The sequence below is a fragment of the Uloborus diversus genome, chromosome 6 (genome assembly GCF_026930045.1).
Source record: "Uloborus diversus isolate 005 chromosome 6, Udiv.v.3.1, whole genome shotgun sequence".
NCBI lineage: Eukaryota > Metazoa > Arthropoda > Arachnida > Araneae > Uloboridae > Uloborus > Uloborus diversus.
Window position 1 is genome coordinate 15,014,493 of NC_072736.1, and position 15,524 is coordinate 15,030,016.

Consider the following 15,524-nt stretch of genomic DNA (forward strand, 5'->3'; position numbering starts at 1 on the left):
AGTTATTTTTCTCAAATTCGTGAATCGGTTAGTTTAAAATTTTTGTTTCGAATGTTTCTAATTTCTGAGTTATGATTCAATTATGTCGTGCTATGCAAATCATCAACAAAAGTCTCACAGATATATAGTGGTAATTTTCTTTTCAGTTGATCTACTATTATTTCTTTTTACTTATCGAATTCTGTAATATTTCTACCATTTTATTCCACTCATGATACAAATTAATAATGGTTTAACTAACATGTGGAACCTCGCCAAGGGTACTTTGCTTGCACAATACTAAAACTATAACCCTAAACAAATTTGGCGAAACCTTTCAGCTGAGAATAAAAGCAATAAAGTAAATTCTTTCTCGCGGTTAAACATTTTTCATTTTGCTCTACGATAATATATGCAAGAAAATATTTTGCATACTGTCCATTTCAACTAAATGCTGTTGTAAAATATGGTTAGTTAAATTAATTTAAGATTAAAAAAAAAAAAAAAACCCCCATATTCTTACAAATTCACACAAAACAATAAAAATTTTTACTTGGTATAACGTTATCCAAGTTTGTTAATGCAGAGGTTTCTTGTGTTAATGCTTTCACCAATTCTCAATCAACTCACTTTTTAGAAGGAAATAAGGAAAACTAACATTATTTTAAGAAGCTCGAGAATACTACTAAGGGACGAAATAATTTCTGTAGCTGAAAGCAATCTAAGACACATCGATTGCGTTAATAAATACTCAGAACAAACTGCCTGTGTTTATGTCAACAGACACACGTGGAACGCAATGTGGCAATGTTTTAGTTTTTTCAGCAGTTTTGTAAATCACCGCAAGGTAGCGTATTCGAGCACTGGAGTTGCGAATTATGTGTCACTTTCATTTAAATTTATTTAATCTCAGTCCATCTAAAAAAGTATGAACAAGGCTTTACTGTATTTAAATATAGCTATTTCAGAAAGCCATTTGATATAAATCAACTTTTTTATTATGTTTTCATTTTTCGTGAAGTAGGACAAATGACTATACAATCTTGATGCAAGTTCCCATTACATTTCAGAGACAATGTATGATAAAAACAACAATCCATGCATAAATATAAAACAAATAATTAAATGATTACAATCAACAATAATGGAGGATGAAAGTATATATAATGAGCACTCAAGTAGAGCCTAAAAGTTTTTTTTAAAAAGGCAGATTAAATTCATTTATAATTTTTGATTCTCAATTAACAGCTTGCAATGAAGGAAAAGAGCATTTGCTAAAGCTGATTCATACAGATTACAATTTCTATGCATAATCAAAAGGCGCAACAAGAATTTTTCTTCTAAGATACGTAACAGTTTATACATCAAAACTTAATGTATTTCAACATACAGTAGATCTTTAATCACCCGAAACTCTTTTAACCAATATTGTGTTACTGAAATTTTATCAATTTTTTTGGCAAGTTATTAACACTTTCATGTCACCGGGAAAAAGCCATTTTTTAACCTACAGACACAAGTTGTGTCCATGCTTTTTCATCACTTGTATTTTTTTTTTGCAAACCTACGAGTAAATTTTGGGAAGACAAAATAATTTGGTACTTTAAAATGCTATTCAGTTCAAAATGCTGAAACGTGAAATTAAAATATTGTTTAATAGAGTTTTTTTTTAACTACACACTTATGTTTAACATTACAGAAAAATCTCCAGATAGAAAAATCTTAACATAAAGAACAATACAGTTGACAAGTGTATTATGCCTTATTAAATAAAAACTGAATTTCCCGAATTGTGAGACATTTACTGACCAATTTGTTAAAACTAACAATATAGTTAAAAAAAACATTGTTGGTCACAACTCAATCACTTGAGTTAATCTAGGTTTTAGCGTCATTCAGTTAATGTCAATTTAAATTATAGCTTTCTTTGGAATTGATTTTTTGGCATTGAAAAAAGGGCACTGGGCTAATTTTTTGTATGCACAAAACATATTGATGTCATTCAACTTATACAAATAACATGAAGTTATTTTATTCATTTACTGAACAAAAGTGATTGTTTTTTTCCTTACTGCTAAAACTTTTTTTTTTTAAATTTTTAAGTAAATATACAGCTTGCATGCAATGAAAGATTAGAACAGTTTAATTTAGTACTGGTTTTGTTTCAGTAGAATGGGATTAATTTGTTAGTTTAAGAAATTTCAATCCAAAATGAACATCTGCTGGTTCCATGCATATACATAGCTATGCATAATACACAAAACACAACTTCATAGAATATGACAACGGCATTAGGATACCATATTAGAAGACTAAATAATTCATTAATACTTTTAAAACTATCAAGAAAGGAAGCACTGATTTTTATTTATTTATTTATTTTTGTGGAATATCTCATAAGGCAATATTGAAGCAATTTTCTGCTCATGAAGCACTAAAGAGATGCATATACCATGGTAGATTATCTTCTTATTCTTAATTAAATTCCTAATTATTTGTGCTAAATTCCTCTATTTAGCACAAATATACTTACAAAAGAAAGAATTATGAAATCTTTGCGCCATTGTTTAAAAAACAAAATTTTGATACAATTCTTACAACCAGACATTTGAAATTTTAAGAGAAGCACTACGCAAAAAATCAGATTCAAAAATATATTTGAAATTTTGAATGCAATTTTTAAAAAATAATTCTGATTCTGATATACTTAAAATAATATAAATAATAAAACTACTTCAATCAATGTGATAGTGATTGCATTTCAGCACACAAAATAACAATGTAAAACAGATATTTCAAAAGTCATATCAGGCAAATAGAATAAAAGAAATAAGTGACAAAAATAAAAATGCAAGACAATCAGTGCTAAGATAGGAGGTAGCTATCTAGCAAAATTTAGAAAATCTTTTCAATGACAGCCTACACAAATTCAATTTTGCCATTGTTTTAATTGTAACTTTTTATCTTTTTATCATTCACATTCTTTCTTTCGTCACTAAAATATGTACCTTGCAAAAACATGCAAGCTATTCATCAGTATAGGAAATCTTTTTACATATTTGATTGAATTTGTAGCTAATTAGAATAGATATGCAAGTTTTTGCTATGGAAAAGAAAAATTCTTATTCCATTCCTGTAAAAAAAAAAATGCCACTCATAAATGCAAAATGTTTCTGTATGTGTAGAATTACATCTTTATTCCTGGATTTGCATATGCAACAGTTTAGTGGAAAGTATTGCTTTGGACTCAATTATTACAAAAACCAGACATTTATTCTGTATGAATCACTTTGAGCTCATGCCTGCAGACTAAAAAAAAACTTACAAATAATTTATAGAATAAATAAGATAGCCATTTTTCATATATCCCACACATTAAAAAATTAACCATATCAAAAGAAAATAAAGAATGAACAATTAACAGCACTTTGGTAAATAATAGACACTAATAAATAAATAAACACTACATTACTGAAAAACAATGAGCTTGGAAACATGACATTGCATTCTTTAATCATCCCTCTAAAAACATACATATGATTACAAGGTCCACACTCTTTTCCATGATAAAAATGAGTCCATACAAAATGCGTGTCACAGGCAGCTAAGCTGCAACATGGAATGATGTGAATGATGAAGGCAAGACACTTTATTTCCTTATTTATCTAAATGTCAGCCTGTTCTTCGTAACACTAGAGGCTGATTGAGGAGCATCAAAATTCGTAGTCTGGACCGGCCATTTCGATGGCCCATCTAAATTTGTCGCGTTGTGTTCGGTTGTAGATCTTTTCGATAGGCACGTCCCACTTTTTGCACCTAAAAAATAAATAAGTCAGTTTAGAGACACAATAAGTAAAACAGTAACAAATTTGTTCCGGATAAACTCGGACCTGCCAATCTCATGAAAGGAATTTTTTTTTTAATTAAAAAAAAAAAAAAACACAGGAGAATGAGTTAAAGTTTCAAGGGAGATTTTAAAGGATTTTAATTTAGGTGTAGTTTTAATCTAGCATTTCTAGTTCAAAATAGACTAATTTAATATATAAAATAAATATATCTCAGTGTTCTAAAAAATCCTTGTAAAATAGCATACAGATGACAGATGCTTCATGGAACATTTTTTATTATGAACTTTGATTTCAATTATTTTAATAAACTCAACAAATATGTAATATAAGTTGTAAAAAAAAGTTAAATACATAGAAAATAAAATAAATAAATATACAAAAAAAATGTCATTACAGAATTTTTTACAGCATTACATCTGTAATAAAACAATTAACTTATGTTTCAAACTTTTTTTTTTGGCGGGGGGGGGGGGGGGGGGGAACACCGAAACAAGGAATGATAAAAAATACATTGGCATTTTAGTTCAATAGGCTTTGCACCAAGGGCGGATTCAGGGGAGGGTCAAAGGGTCAACTGACCCCCCTGTGATGGAAAACACTTTTTAAAATGAGTACAAACACGCATAAGAAGGCAAAACTTGGCATTTAAATGGATGCTCTCCATAAGTTTTTTTTTGCATTGTAAAAGTTCTTTTTTACAATGAAAGCTCGAAAACGCGTGTCTGAAATATTTTGCTGCATATTTTTGTACTTCTTTTAACGTTGCTGTAGAAAATTTTAATACAACAATGCTGTGCATTTCTTGTTTTCATTGGAAACATTTAATATAAAAACAGGGTTCATACTCTATTTAGATGAAAAAATTCCATGACTTTTTCATGACTTCATGAAAATTTATGACCTTGTTACATGAAGAGAATAGTACTATTTAATATCAAACTTACATTTTTTTTTTAAATGAGCATTAGCAAAATTTTTATGTGAATGCCACTACGTGATTGAAAAAATATCAGTGTACACCTAAAAAACTGAATAATTTTTATCTGTTTTCATCATATAAGTTAAGTAAAACTACAGTGAATGATGCTTAAATGTCGACTATTTTTTTATAAACAGGCAAAATGACGATTTGGGAAAAGGTTGAATGAATCATTACTAAGTTTCAATAAATTTGCTTTAAAAGTTGCTTTTTAGTGCCAACTTGACAATTTTTTGCTTCTTTAAAATAAAGACACATTCTTTAGTAAATTCATGTTTCTAAACCAGATATTTATTTAAAAAAAATAAAAATAAAAACATTTCATAGTAAATAAATCTTTTGATTTAAATGTACTTGTTTACTTATTTGTACATTTTCAAATGCATTTAAATTAATAGGTTCAGAAATTCCAGAACACGTTTGAATAATGACACTGAACGTACCAGTGGATCACATGGATTAGTTTTGCGGGCCGTATATTGGGCACTACTGTTTTTTAGCATTAGAATTCCCCTATTTCTGTATTCTATCGCAAGATTAAAGATTGCCCAAAACCTTTGATAAATTTTAAAATAAAGATTTAGAAGTGATGGAAACGAACTTGGATGCAATGTTTTCTGAGATCGTTCAATTTTCCCATTTAAATAGCTTTATGGTGTAATACTAAATCACTCAAAATTTCTAATACTCTTTTTAGCTACTGTTACTTTTCCCAGAACATTTTTCCATGACTGAAAATAAATTTCCATGATTTAGACTGAAAATTTCAATTTTCCATGACTTTTCCAGGTCTGAAATTTGCTTATTTTTTTTCCATGACTTTCCAGGATTTCCATGACCCGTACGAACCCTGTAAAAATATCTAATTTCACTGTTTCAAAATTTTTATAATTTAAATAGTAACAATGCATACTATACAACTAATTAATTGTTATTTTATTTTTCACGATAATAGTTTTTGTTAGAAAACATATATAGATAAGTTAATAGAATGTCCTAAAAATATTAATTGATATGCAATAGCAATATATCCTACATTTGGAAGAAGGTTCACATTATGCTTTTTTTTTCTTCTACTTCACTAGCTACCTGAAACTTGACCCCCCCCCCCCCCAACAAAAATTTCTGGATCCGCCCCTGCTTTGCAAACTGCATAATTGGGAAAATTGTCACAAAAAGGACAAACCAGTGACAGATGCTGGAAGATAGCTGCCCAATTACACGAAATGCGCTCAAATTGCGTAAGCCTTTTTTTCCACATGAATATGAAATGGTGTACAGATAAATGGTACTCTTGGGTATTGAAAGGGTCAAGATTAAAGGGTCAATTTAATCTTAAAATAACTACAGAACAAATTGAGATATTTACTCAACTTAAATGCACAGCTAGTTCAAAATTTGGATTTTTTCTTTTTTTTTTACTTATCGTTTATTCTTGGAGGATTTCACGGTGAAAAAGTATTGTAAATAAAAGTTTATCATTGCTATAATGGCGTGGGGGGAACAGCACATTTGTCTTGTGAGACAGAGAATCTATAAAATCCATAGAACGTATAAAAATACTCTAGCACAATTAACCCGAAAGTTTGTATTAAGTAAAACAATACAACATACCATGCAACACTAATCCTTGGATCCAAATAATTAAGCTTGGATGTGCCTAGTGCAATTTGTTTGTTTTCTTCTCTATCCGTCGCTTGGACTTCTAACCTTTTTAATTGATCTTCCAGTTGAGCAAGTCTCTTTTTCTTCTTCTCGTAGGTTCTAATAAATAAAATTAGTATATATATATATATATAAATTATAAATTTAATATTGGTAGAAAATTATAAACAAAAAAATTGTAAAAGAAAACTTTCAATAAATTTAGAAAACCTTGGCTCTTTTTTTTAACTCATTAGAATTAACAAATCAGCCACAGTAATAAAAAAATATTCCCCCCTAACTTTTTTAAACTTTTTTTTTCCATTTGACTTTGCTTCCTGTTATTGATATTAAAACTTTTAGCCTTTTTTCTCCCATTCACCCAAACAAATCAACAGGACTAAAACAATTCTCCTATAGCTGATTATATTGTTAGATAAATAATTAAGGACTAATTTATCAAAAGGGAACATATCCATTTTCCAAAAATGTTCAGGAGGTGGGGGGAAAAAAACGAACTAAACTGACAGCAAAATAGTTTTATTATATTTTATTCACATATATTTGAGCACAAAGGGATAGCAGACTTTTTTTTTTCCAGAGTAAGAAATTTTCATGCAAAAAAATCAGGGTGATATCACCATTTTAATTTTGGATGTGTGCCTTTTTGTTTGAAAAACGTCATGATATGTCCTTTTGAATGCAAGCCTGAGTGTTGATATAGCCCCAGAATAAATAAATAAAATATTTTATTTACTTCATATCAGCAGTAATGGAGTAGAATATCTCAAATAGCCAAAAGAGTTCTTCAATTTATATCAGCAAACTAATGGGACATCTAAAGCATATGGTAAATTTCTTCCCCAAAACTCAATGGTTTAATTAATTAGTTTGAAAGTACACATACACAACTACTACTGCCTTCTATAAATTAAATTTTAAAGTAAACATTAATGGTAATGGTGTTAAGGTTTTCATTTGGGACAAAAGCCTTGTCGAAATTTCAGTATAGTACTTAAAATCACACATTGTATATTTTTTTTATTCACCAACATTCACATAAAAAGAAATTCACAGTAGAAAACATTTCAGCTTTTTGATGGTGTTACGAGATTTTGGGGTGTTGTGCCGTGGTCTGAGCTGTTATTAACCAAATTGTTTTGACCCGCATGTTCGGCAATCATCTTCTGTGTTTACGTGGTCGAAGCTTCCAGGGAAGCAACATCCTAGCAACTGATGCAGATTTCATAGCGTTGTCAATATTTATGTGGGAAGAGCTAGCTCACCCTTTGTTTTGAGCCAGGATTGGCTGATGAATGTTCGTCTTTGTTTCTGGTTGGCTGAAACTTGAGCTTTCTTCATTCTGGTTGGGGATTGGCTGCTGGATGTCCGTCATTGTTTCTGGTTGGCTTAGTATCTTTTGGGATAATCCGTCTAAGTGCAGATGCCAGAGTTTGTTGATCTCTTTTCCTTCTTCCTTTTTGTTGAAATTGTTGGGATGTTTGAAAATTTCGATCGCTTCTCTGTTTAATCTGGCGTAATAATGGGGAGTCCTTGAAAGTATTTTGATTTCTTTGAATCTAATATCATGAGTCTCATCACTAAAAGTGAGTTCTGCGACTGCTGTGTGTTCAGTAATTAATGACATAGCTTTCTACAAGTTAAACATGGTATTTAATAATCAAACCACTAACATTAGGTTCATCCATAAATGTGTCAGAAAATCCAAGTAGTTGAAACCAGTACTTAAGGTTGATCTTTACGGACAAAAGTAAACAGGTAGAAAGAATAGTTACTTACGCTTTATCTCGAGAATTATTTTTAGCAGCCTTGACTTCTTTCTTCATTTCTTTTATCTGATTAGCTTTTTCATCCATCTAAAAGTAAAAAATCTCATGTACATGTCGTTTTATATTTTTTTTACTAATCAAATTTAGATAAATTTGAAAACTAAATACATAAATACAAATATGAAAATCGCTTCATATGTTTAAAAGAAATTAAAATAAATAAGATGAAAATTTATATTTTAAAGTGATTTTTTCAAAAAATCATGCTGTATTTGAACTTAGAAAATGTCATGAATTGATATTACCAAATTGTAAAACAGAAGTTTATTCACTTAAACTTTTGGTGAAGTAATTACAGTGAAACAAAAAATTTGATCCACAACAGAGAATTTTCAAACAACCTACAAAAATCATGAATATTTCATGCCACTTGGAAGTGTTGTTGAAACCAACCTCTTAAGGCATTTTCATTTTCTGTACGTAGTTAATTTTACAGTAGCGAAAGATTTAAATTTTCAGATTTTTAATGAAAATCAATTTTTCAGCTGCTAAAGACTTGAACTTGAAATATAAATGAAGAAAACTCGGATTAAACCGAACCTCGAACTTTCAAGACTTTACTGTATTTATAAACCTTGGAGCGAACTCACAAATTTATAACAATAAATGAGGGCAACATGTGTTACTGTGAAAGACCAGAATTGGAGAATGTCAATATTTACAGGTTTCAGTCATTCAGAGTAACATTTACATACATAAATATTAAGTAAAAATAAGACACACATTGATTTGCTTCGGAAGAATAAAATTTGTTGAGGGGAGTATGATAGCACCTTTTTTAATTAATGCGTAGAAAACTATTTGACATTAATCTGCACTCTCATAACATTTAAAAATTCCTAGACTGACACAAATCAAGAAAAGATATTGCACAATTTAATAAAGTATCAAACTAATACACACACCAGACAGCAGAAGAAAAAACAAGAACAGACTGCACGGGGCAAAGATACACCGACACTAATAGATAAATCCAAATCAACACAGAGAAATGCATGAAAATATTAGGCTTAACTGCTCAATGTATACCAGAAAGTACAGCACAAACATTAGTTTGCTAAAATTCAAGCAGTTTTCAAGTTTCTATAGTCCAAACTAAGATATAAAGTTTCTAAAGAATCTGACACGTATGTCGCAGCAACATGCTTATATACAATATAGAACTTACTTTAGCTTTGAGATTTTCCATACTCTTATTAAATCCTTTGGGAACAGCCCGCTGATGGTTACATAGGATTGCAACTGCTCTGTTGGCTCTGTTATAGGCGAGAAGTTTTTCTGGCACAGTCATGTCCGCTGAAGATAAAAATAGAGCATTATACCACATGCAGCTCATAATCTTACTGAGGAAAGAATAGAATTCATGGTGAATGTTTTCAAACACAGCAGACTTCATACAATCTTTGCTTGATAAAAAATAAGGACTGTGCCAAGGCAGAAAGATTATGAGTAAGCTTGACACCATGAGGGGCAGACCAGCCATTGAAATCTTTTAAGGGAGTGGCTATTTTAGGGTCTTAGTCTGTTTTTTCGAGGTGCTTCATGTTTTAAAATCTCGATATATACCACAATATTTAAAAGGTATGTGCCACAATTTAATCGAACCACAAAACTTGGACAATATAACTTAAGCAGTAAGTTACCACCCCTAAGCTAAACCGTCATGCTGCAGACTATTGCTGTTAAGATGAATTTATTTTATCTACCAGTTTGTTGGCGCTCTCAAATTCAATGAGATGACATTTGCCTCCAGCTCAGCTATTCACTATTCCAGACTGAAGAGTTCTAATAAGAACAAAACTGCAGTCTCTGGATGTGAGAAGTCTCATATATTGCATGCATAACTTAAAGCTTAAATAAATTTTACAATACTTTGAGCTACTTCTTTAGGAATAAGATAAAATCACTAAATTAATCAACCAAATATACAAAATATTGAGAATTTTAAATGATTGTTTTTACACAATAAGCAAAAATGTATCAACAGTTACTCAAATGAAAAAACAAATGACTAAGAATTTAAAGAGTATAATTCACAATAAAATGAATTGCACTTCCTAACTTACATAAAACAAAACTGTCCTAAGTATTTTTAGTTAAATCGAACACTGAAATTTTATCTTCATCATATGCAATTGAATTTTTCATCCAATAGTCACTGACATATCCGTTAAAAAACATTATCTAAAAGCAGAAAAATAAATGAATAAATAACCTATCAATCACTCAATCAGAAATACTATGAAGTGCTCAGTAAAAAGTCACACCGGCTTTGGAAAATCTGCCATTTAAGAATTAATTTCTGTATTCCAATGGATATTTTAAGAGACTACATGGTCATTTTTTTAAAATGGAATTTTTCTGTTTTTATTTGAGCCGGGGATCTGAACAGACATCATTCGACTTGACCTTTTTCTTCCCTCCAGAAAATGACAGGATATTCAAAGTAGCCGGTGCTACCTGGAGGTTTTTATTAAAGACTTTTCATCATTCTGATGAGAAAAACTAACAGTAAGTTTTCTCATTCTTTCTTAAGTCTGACTGTTCAACACGCATCACTTGGTATCCATATTGTTTTCAAGTTAGCTATCAAGTTAGATGATGTTGCTGATAACCTTCACCATAAAGTTATCATGCAATTTTTTCGTGAAAGAAACCTTTAAAACATACCTTCTGTCAAACGATCCAATTGTTCTTGTAGAGTTTTGGAAGCATTATATGTCCTGAAGACCTTGGCTGTTAGGCCTTCCATTAGGTCATTAAGATACTTGTTTAGAATACCTGTCTATATTTTAAAATAGAAAAGACAAACCATTAACACACGCATAGTATAAATATGCATATTCTGAAGCAAAACGTATGAAAACAAAAAACTTGAATGCTTGAGAATAAAAACCTGAACAATCATTTCACTTCTTATAGAAGAGCAAGCGTATGTTACACAAACATGATAACTTTTCATCTAACAATGTAAAACAGTAAATGATTTTTACTAAATTAAAAGTGGTCTAACAATTTTAACTTACTGTCATTTCTATTATAAGCTATTGTTTTAATGTTATCTAACACACTTAATGCAACTAAAATTTTAAGAAAACATAACATGCTGATCAAACTAAAAAATATATATGCATATAAATATACTTACATTTAATCTGTCAAATAGGTCATCGCCAGGCTGCTTGTTTTCCATGAAGAGCTTAAGGTTTTTGTACGCTTTTTTCTCCACTGCTACAGAGTTTTCGTAACGTATAGAATCTTTTCCCAAGAAATCAAAGCTCACAACATATTCTTGGCCATCCTTCTCATCATCCAGCGTAATGTGCTCCACACGGAGTGAACAACAACCAACAGTGTCAGCAGTCTCTTCATCTTTTTCGTTTCCAGCTCTCAAAGCCAACTACAAATTAAGATAAGATCTTTTGATTACTCTTGATTTTCAAATATTTTGAAATTTATACGTAATTCAGCGGTGCAAGTGGACTCAAGTAAAATTTTCTGAAGACAGTGTGCAATTTTCTGAAACTATCAGACAAATATACATGAATAGACAAGAAAATATTATGATGAAAGGACCTAATATAAATTACTTAACAAAGACTTAAGGAATAGCTATGCTAATATTATGAAGACAGAGAGAGAAAGCAAATGTTGCATGCTTGTTTACATGTGGAGGGTGATCTCCAGAACCACAGCATCTATATGAAAATATCTTTGATTATAAGCAATATATTAAGAATGTATTTATATAATATCTATATGATGCCAAGCTGGTCCACTCATCTTGCACTTCAAATTTTTGCTCGCTGTGTGGAATGTTACGCAGGGTTGGTAACACCCCCCCCCCCCCCGCCAAAAAAACTTATTTTTTGGTTTAAACCAGGTTTATTTGTAAGAAAAACAATTTTATATTAGGAAAATCATGAAGATTTTATCAATTAATTGTTAAGGAATGTTTAATATTCATATTTGTACCTTATTTCCTCATAACTAATTGAATAATTAATAGTAAAATCTTGTAATTTCATTTCCTCATACATAGAGATTTCTATAAGAGAATATTGTTTGAAAAACTAACTATTATAAAAAATACAATACCTAAATGGGCTTTGGTATAAATAATCAGAGAAATAATTTACTGTGATAGTTCAGACATTATTAATTTCAAATAGCCTAGAATAAATTCTTGCAAATAAATTTCCTCATAATCATAGCTATCTACGATAAATAAAAAAATAAAATTAAAATTAAAATCATGCATTCTTAAACATGAGAAGTATTTTGCAATATCTACAAATGAATATCAAGTCTAGTGTACATAAGAGTGGATCAAAAAAAAATTTTTTTTTGGAAATGTTATGGGGCAGGGGATTAAAAAGGTGCTAAATCGCCTCAAACTAACATGTATGAAATTTTATTTCATTCTGATATGTCTTTTTGCCTCCGGATTGAGTTTGAAGATTTGATTTCCTTACCCAAATAGGATACGTTCCATGTAAGCTTGCAATAATAATAAATGTTACTTTGTTTACAAAAACAAGTGATGAAAATTTCAATTTGCACCTGGTTTAAATTCACACTTGCCATTTTAGGTGTTAGAATTGGCTGAAATGTGTGAATTAGGTCAAACACTCCCTGCCTACTTACTGAAAGCATGGGTGCAAGTTTGGTGATGTGTTCAAGACGGAAAATATTTTCAGCCCCCCCCCCCCGCATGCGGGCTTAAGGAAAAATTTGTATGTATAAATGTTGCAGATCTTAACAATGGCAGTTTTGGAATCTGATTTCAATTTTAAGCCTTAAAATTGTAATATTTAAGTGTTTTGACATCATAATTCTAAAAAATCTAAAATCCGGCAATAAAGGGGGGGGGGGGGGGTCTGGGGGCTCTCCCCCAGAAATTTTTTCAAATTGAAGTCCAAAAAACGCTGTAGTAGGCCATTTTGGTAAAGTTCAGGGAAAGGAGAGGTTCAGGGACTCTTACATCAATTATTTCAAACTGATAGTCCCAAAATCACAATATTGGGCAACCTTCAAAAAATATTAAAGAAAGAGGGGGGGGGAGACGCTATGGGCTTTCCCAAAATTGAAGAATTAAAAACGAAATTTTAATTTAAATTTCATAACGTTTATACTCTTTTTGAATGCACTATTGAAGGGATGGAGTTCAGCAACCCTCCTTCGGCAATATTTCGAAATTGAAGTTTCAAAAACCCAATTTTAGACGATGTTAGATAATGTAAGGGATAAAAGCGTTTGCAGCACCCCACCATTAGTTTTTTGCCGATCCTAAACATTTTTGTTGTAACAATAAAATCGCTTAGGACATAAGATTTTCACTTTTGCATCATAAATCAGTTCTGATTCGAAAGTCTACCCAAGGTAGCGCCAACAAACTAGAAAAGAAGGAAAGGTGGGGGAAGGGTAAGACCGACTAATGATAATAAACTGTCATCATTCCCCCACAGTCTCCATTTGAAAAAGAATTCTGTTATAGGATAACAGGTGGTGAAACTAGCAATAAAAAATCGCTTCAGTGAAGTAGATATATTTTTTAAACAAGGTACCCTTTCCAACATTCATTAATTAAAAAAAGAAATAGGGGAACTGAATCCTAACTCCAGGCAGGGTTCCCAAATCACATCCCTCTTAAGGCACTCAAATATAGCCTAAAGTGGCGCTTTAAATATTTCAGCATCAAAGAATTTTCGGAAGAGAACTCCCGAACCCTTTCCTCTGAGTTCACCACAAATGTCCTAAATTTCAATTTTTAAGGCTTCAGTTTCTAAATTGTTTTGTAGGAATAGTACCCCTCTTACCTATAAACATGATTCATGACCGCCTAAAAATTTTAATACTTTAATTTTGGAAACTTTTTGAAAAAATCTTCCTACACCCTTCCCCCTTAAGTCATCCAAAGATAGCCCAAACCAAAGCTCTTAAAATTTCAGAAACTAAAATATTTCGGGCTGGGGGTGCGGAATACCCCCCCCCCTCTCATTGTGTTTACTAAACGCAGTGTAAGTTTTTGTTTAAGATTTATTTTTCTATTGAGAGAGCAACTCCCTTCCACACATCGCCAAAGACAACCCAAAGTTTTAAGACTTCAATTTCGAAAATGTTTCGAGAAAGACCCCTGAATTCTCTAACTCTTAACTCACTCAAAAATAGCCAAAATAGAATTTCAATACTTCGGGGAGAGAGACCCCCCCCCCCCCCGAACTCTTTCCTCTAAGTTCACTAAATTTTACTTAAATTTGCGGTTTCCCCTTTTCATCACCGAAGATTTTAGAATTTAAATTCTAAAACGTATTGAAAGAAAGCCTTCGAATTCCCTCTTCTTAAGTCTTCCAAAGATTACCTAAAGTCGAGTTCTGAATATTTCAGCTTTGAATATTTTTTGGGAAAGGAGAACCCCGAACCCCAAGACGGTCCAAAGTTGTGCTTTTAAGACTCCAGTTTCGGAATTTCGCCTAAAGAGAGGCCTCCCTCTTGACATTGCCAAAGACAGCCTAAAAGATTTAAGACTTCAATTACAAACTTTTCGGGAGAGGGTCGCAAATGCCTTTTAACTTAAGTCATTTAAGTATAGCCTCAAATAGTTTTTAATACATCAGCTACAAAACATTTTCATGTAAAAACACCAAAACCATCTCTCATAAATTCACCAAAGATTGCCTAAATTAGTGTTTTTAAAACTCCAATCTTCGATTCTTTTTTAAAACCCACTTTTACATCATCAGAGACAGCCTAAAACTTTTTGACTTTTAAATTTTTAAGAGTTTGCAGTGGAGAAATATCGAACCACTCCTAGCTTCAAAAATATTTTCAATTCAGTTTTTGATATTTTATACTGTAACCCGTGAGTACCCCCCCCCCCCCCCCCCCCTAGATTGTCCAAGATATCAACGGTTTAAGACCTCAGTATCGTAGGTTAATTTGCGGACAGATTACCCTCTTTGCAAGAGCAGCGTTTTTTCGCAAACTCGTGCTGCCGTTATTTTTCTCCTTTCCTTTCTCTCTCCCCCCCTTCCCTACCCGTATTTCCATTCTAGCGAGTGTTCGATTCAATGACATTAGAATTTAGTGATTCCTCAAGTCTGTCAAAAATGCAGGAACGGTTTGCCCATCGGTGTTTCCAACCAGCTTGAAATCCCCCCCCCCCCCCGATTATTTCCAAAATTCCCATTTTCATTAAAATTTTCAAAATCCTTGATAGTTTCT

General features: G+C 31.5%; 1 protein-coding gene across 1 annotated transcript in view; it reads right to left on the bottom strand.

Moving 5' to 3' along the window:
* Positions 1-954: 954 nt before the first annotated feature.
* The window catches only part of LOC129225236 (DNA topoisomerase I, mitochondrial-like), a gene marked incomplete at its 5' end in the record, with an annotated part of 61,218 nt that continues 46,648 nt past the window's right edge, over positions 955-15,524 (bottom strand). Inside the window, 6 exon segments of the mRNA XM_054859809.1 lie at positions 955-3,795; positions 6,421-6,570; positions 8,251-8,327; positions 9,469-9,596; positions 10,971-11,085; positions 11,449-11,700. Of these exon segments, the coding sequence (XP_054715784.1) occupies positions 3,693-3,795; positions 6,421-6,570; positions 8,251-8,327; positions 9,469-9,596; positions 10,971-11,085; positions 11,449-11,700 (825 nt within the window).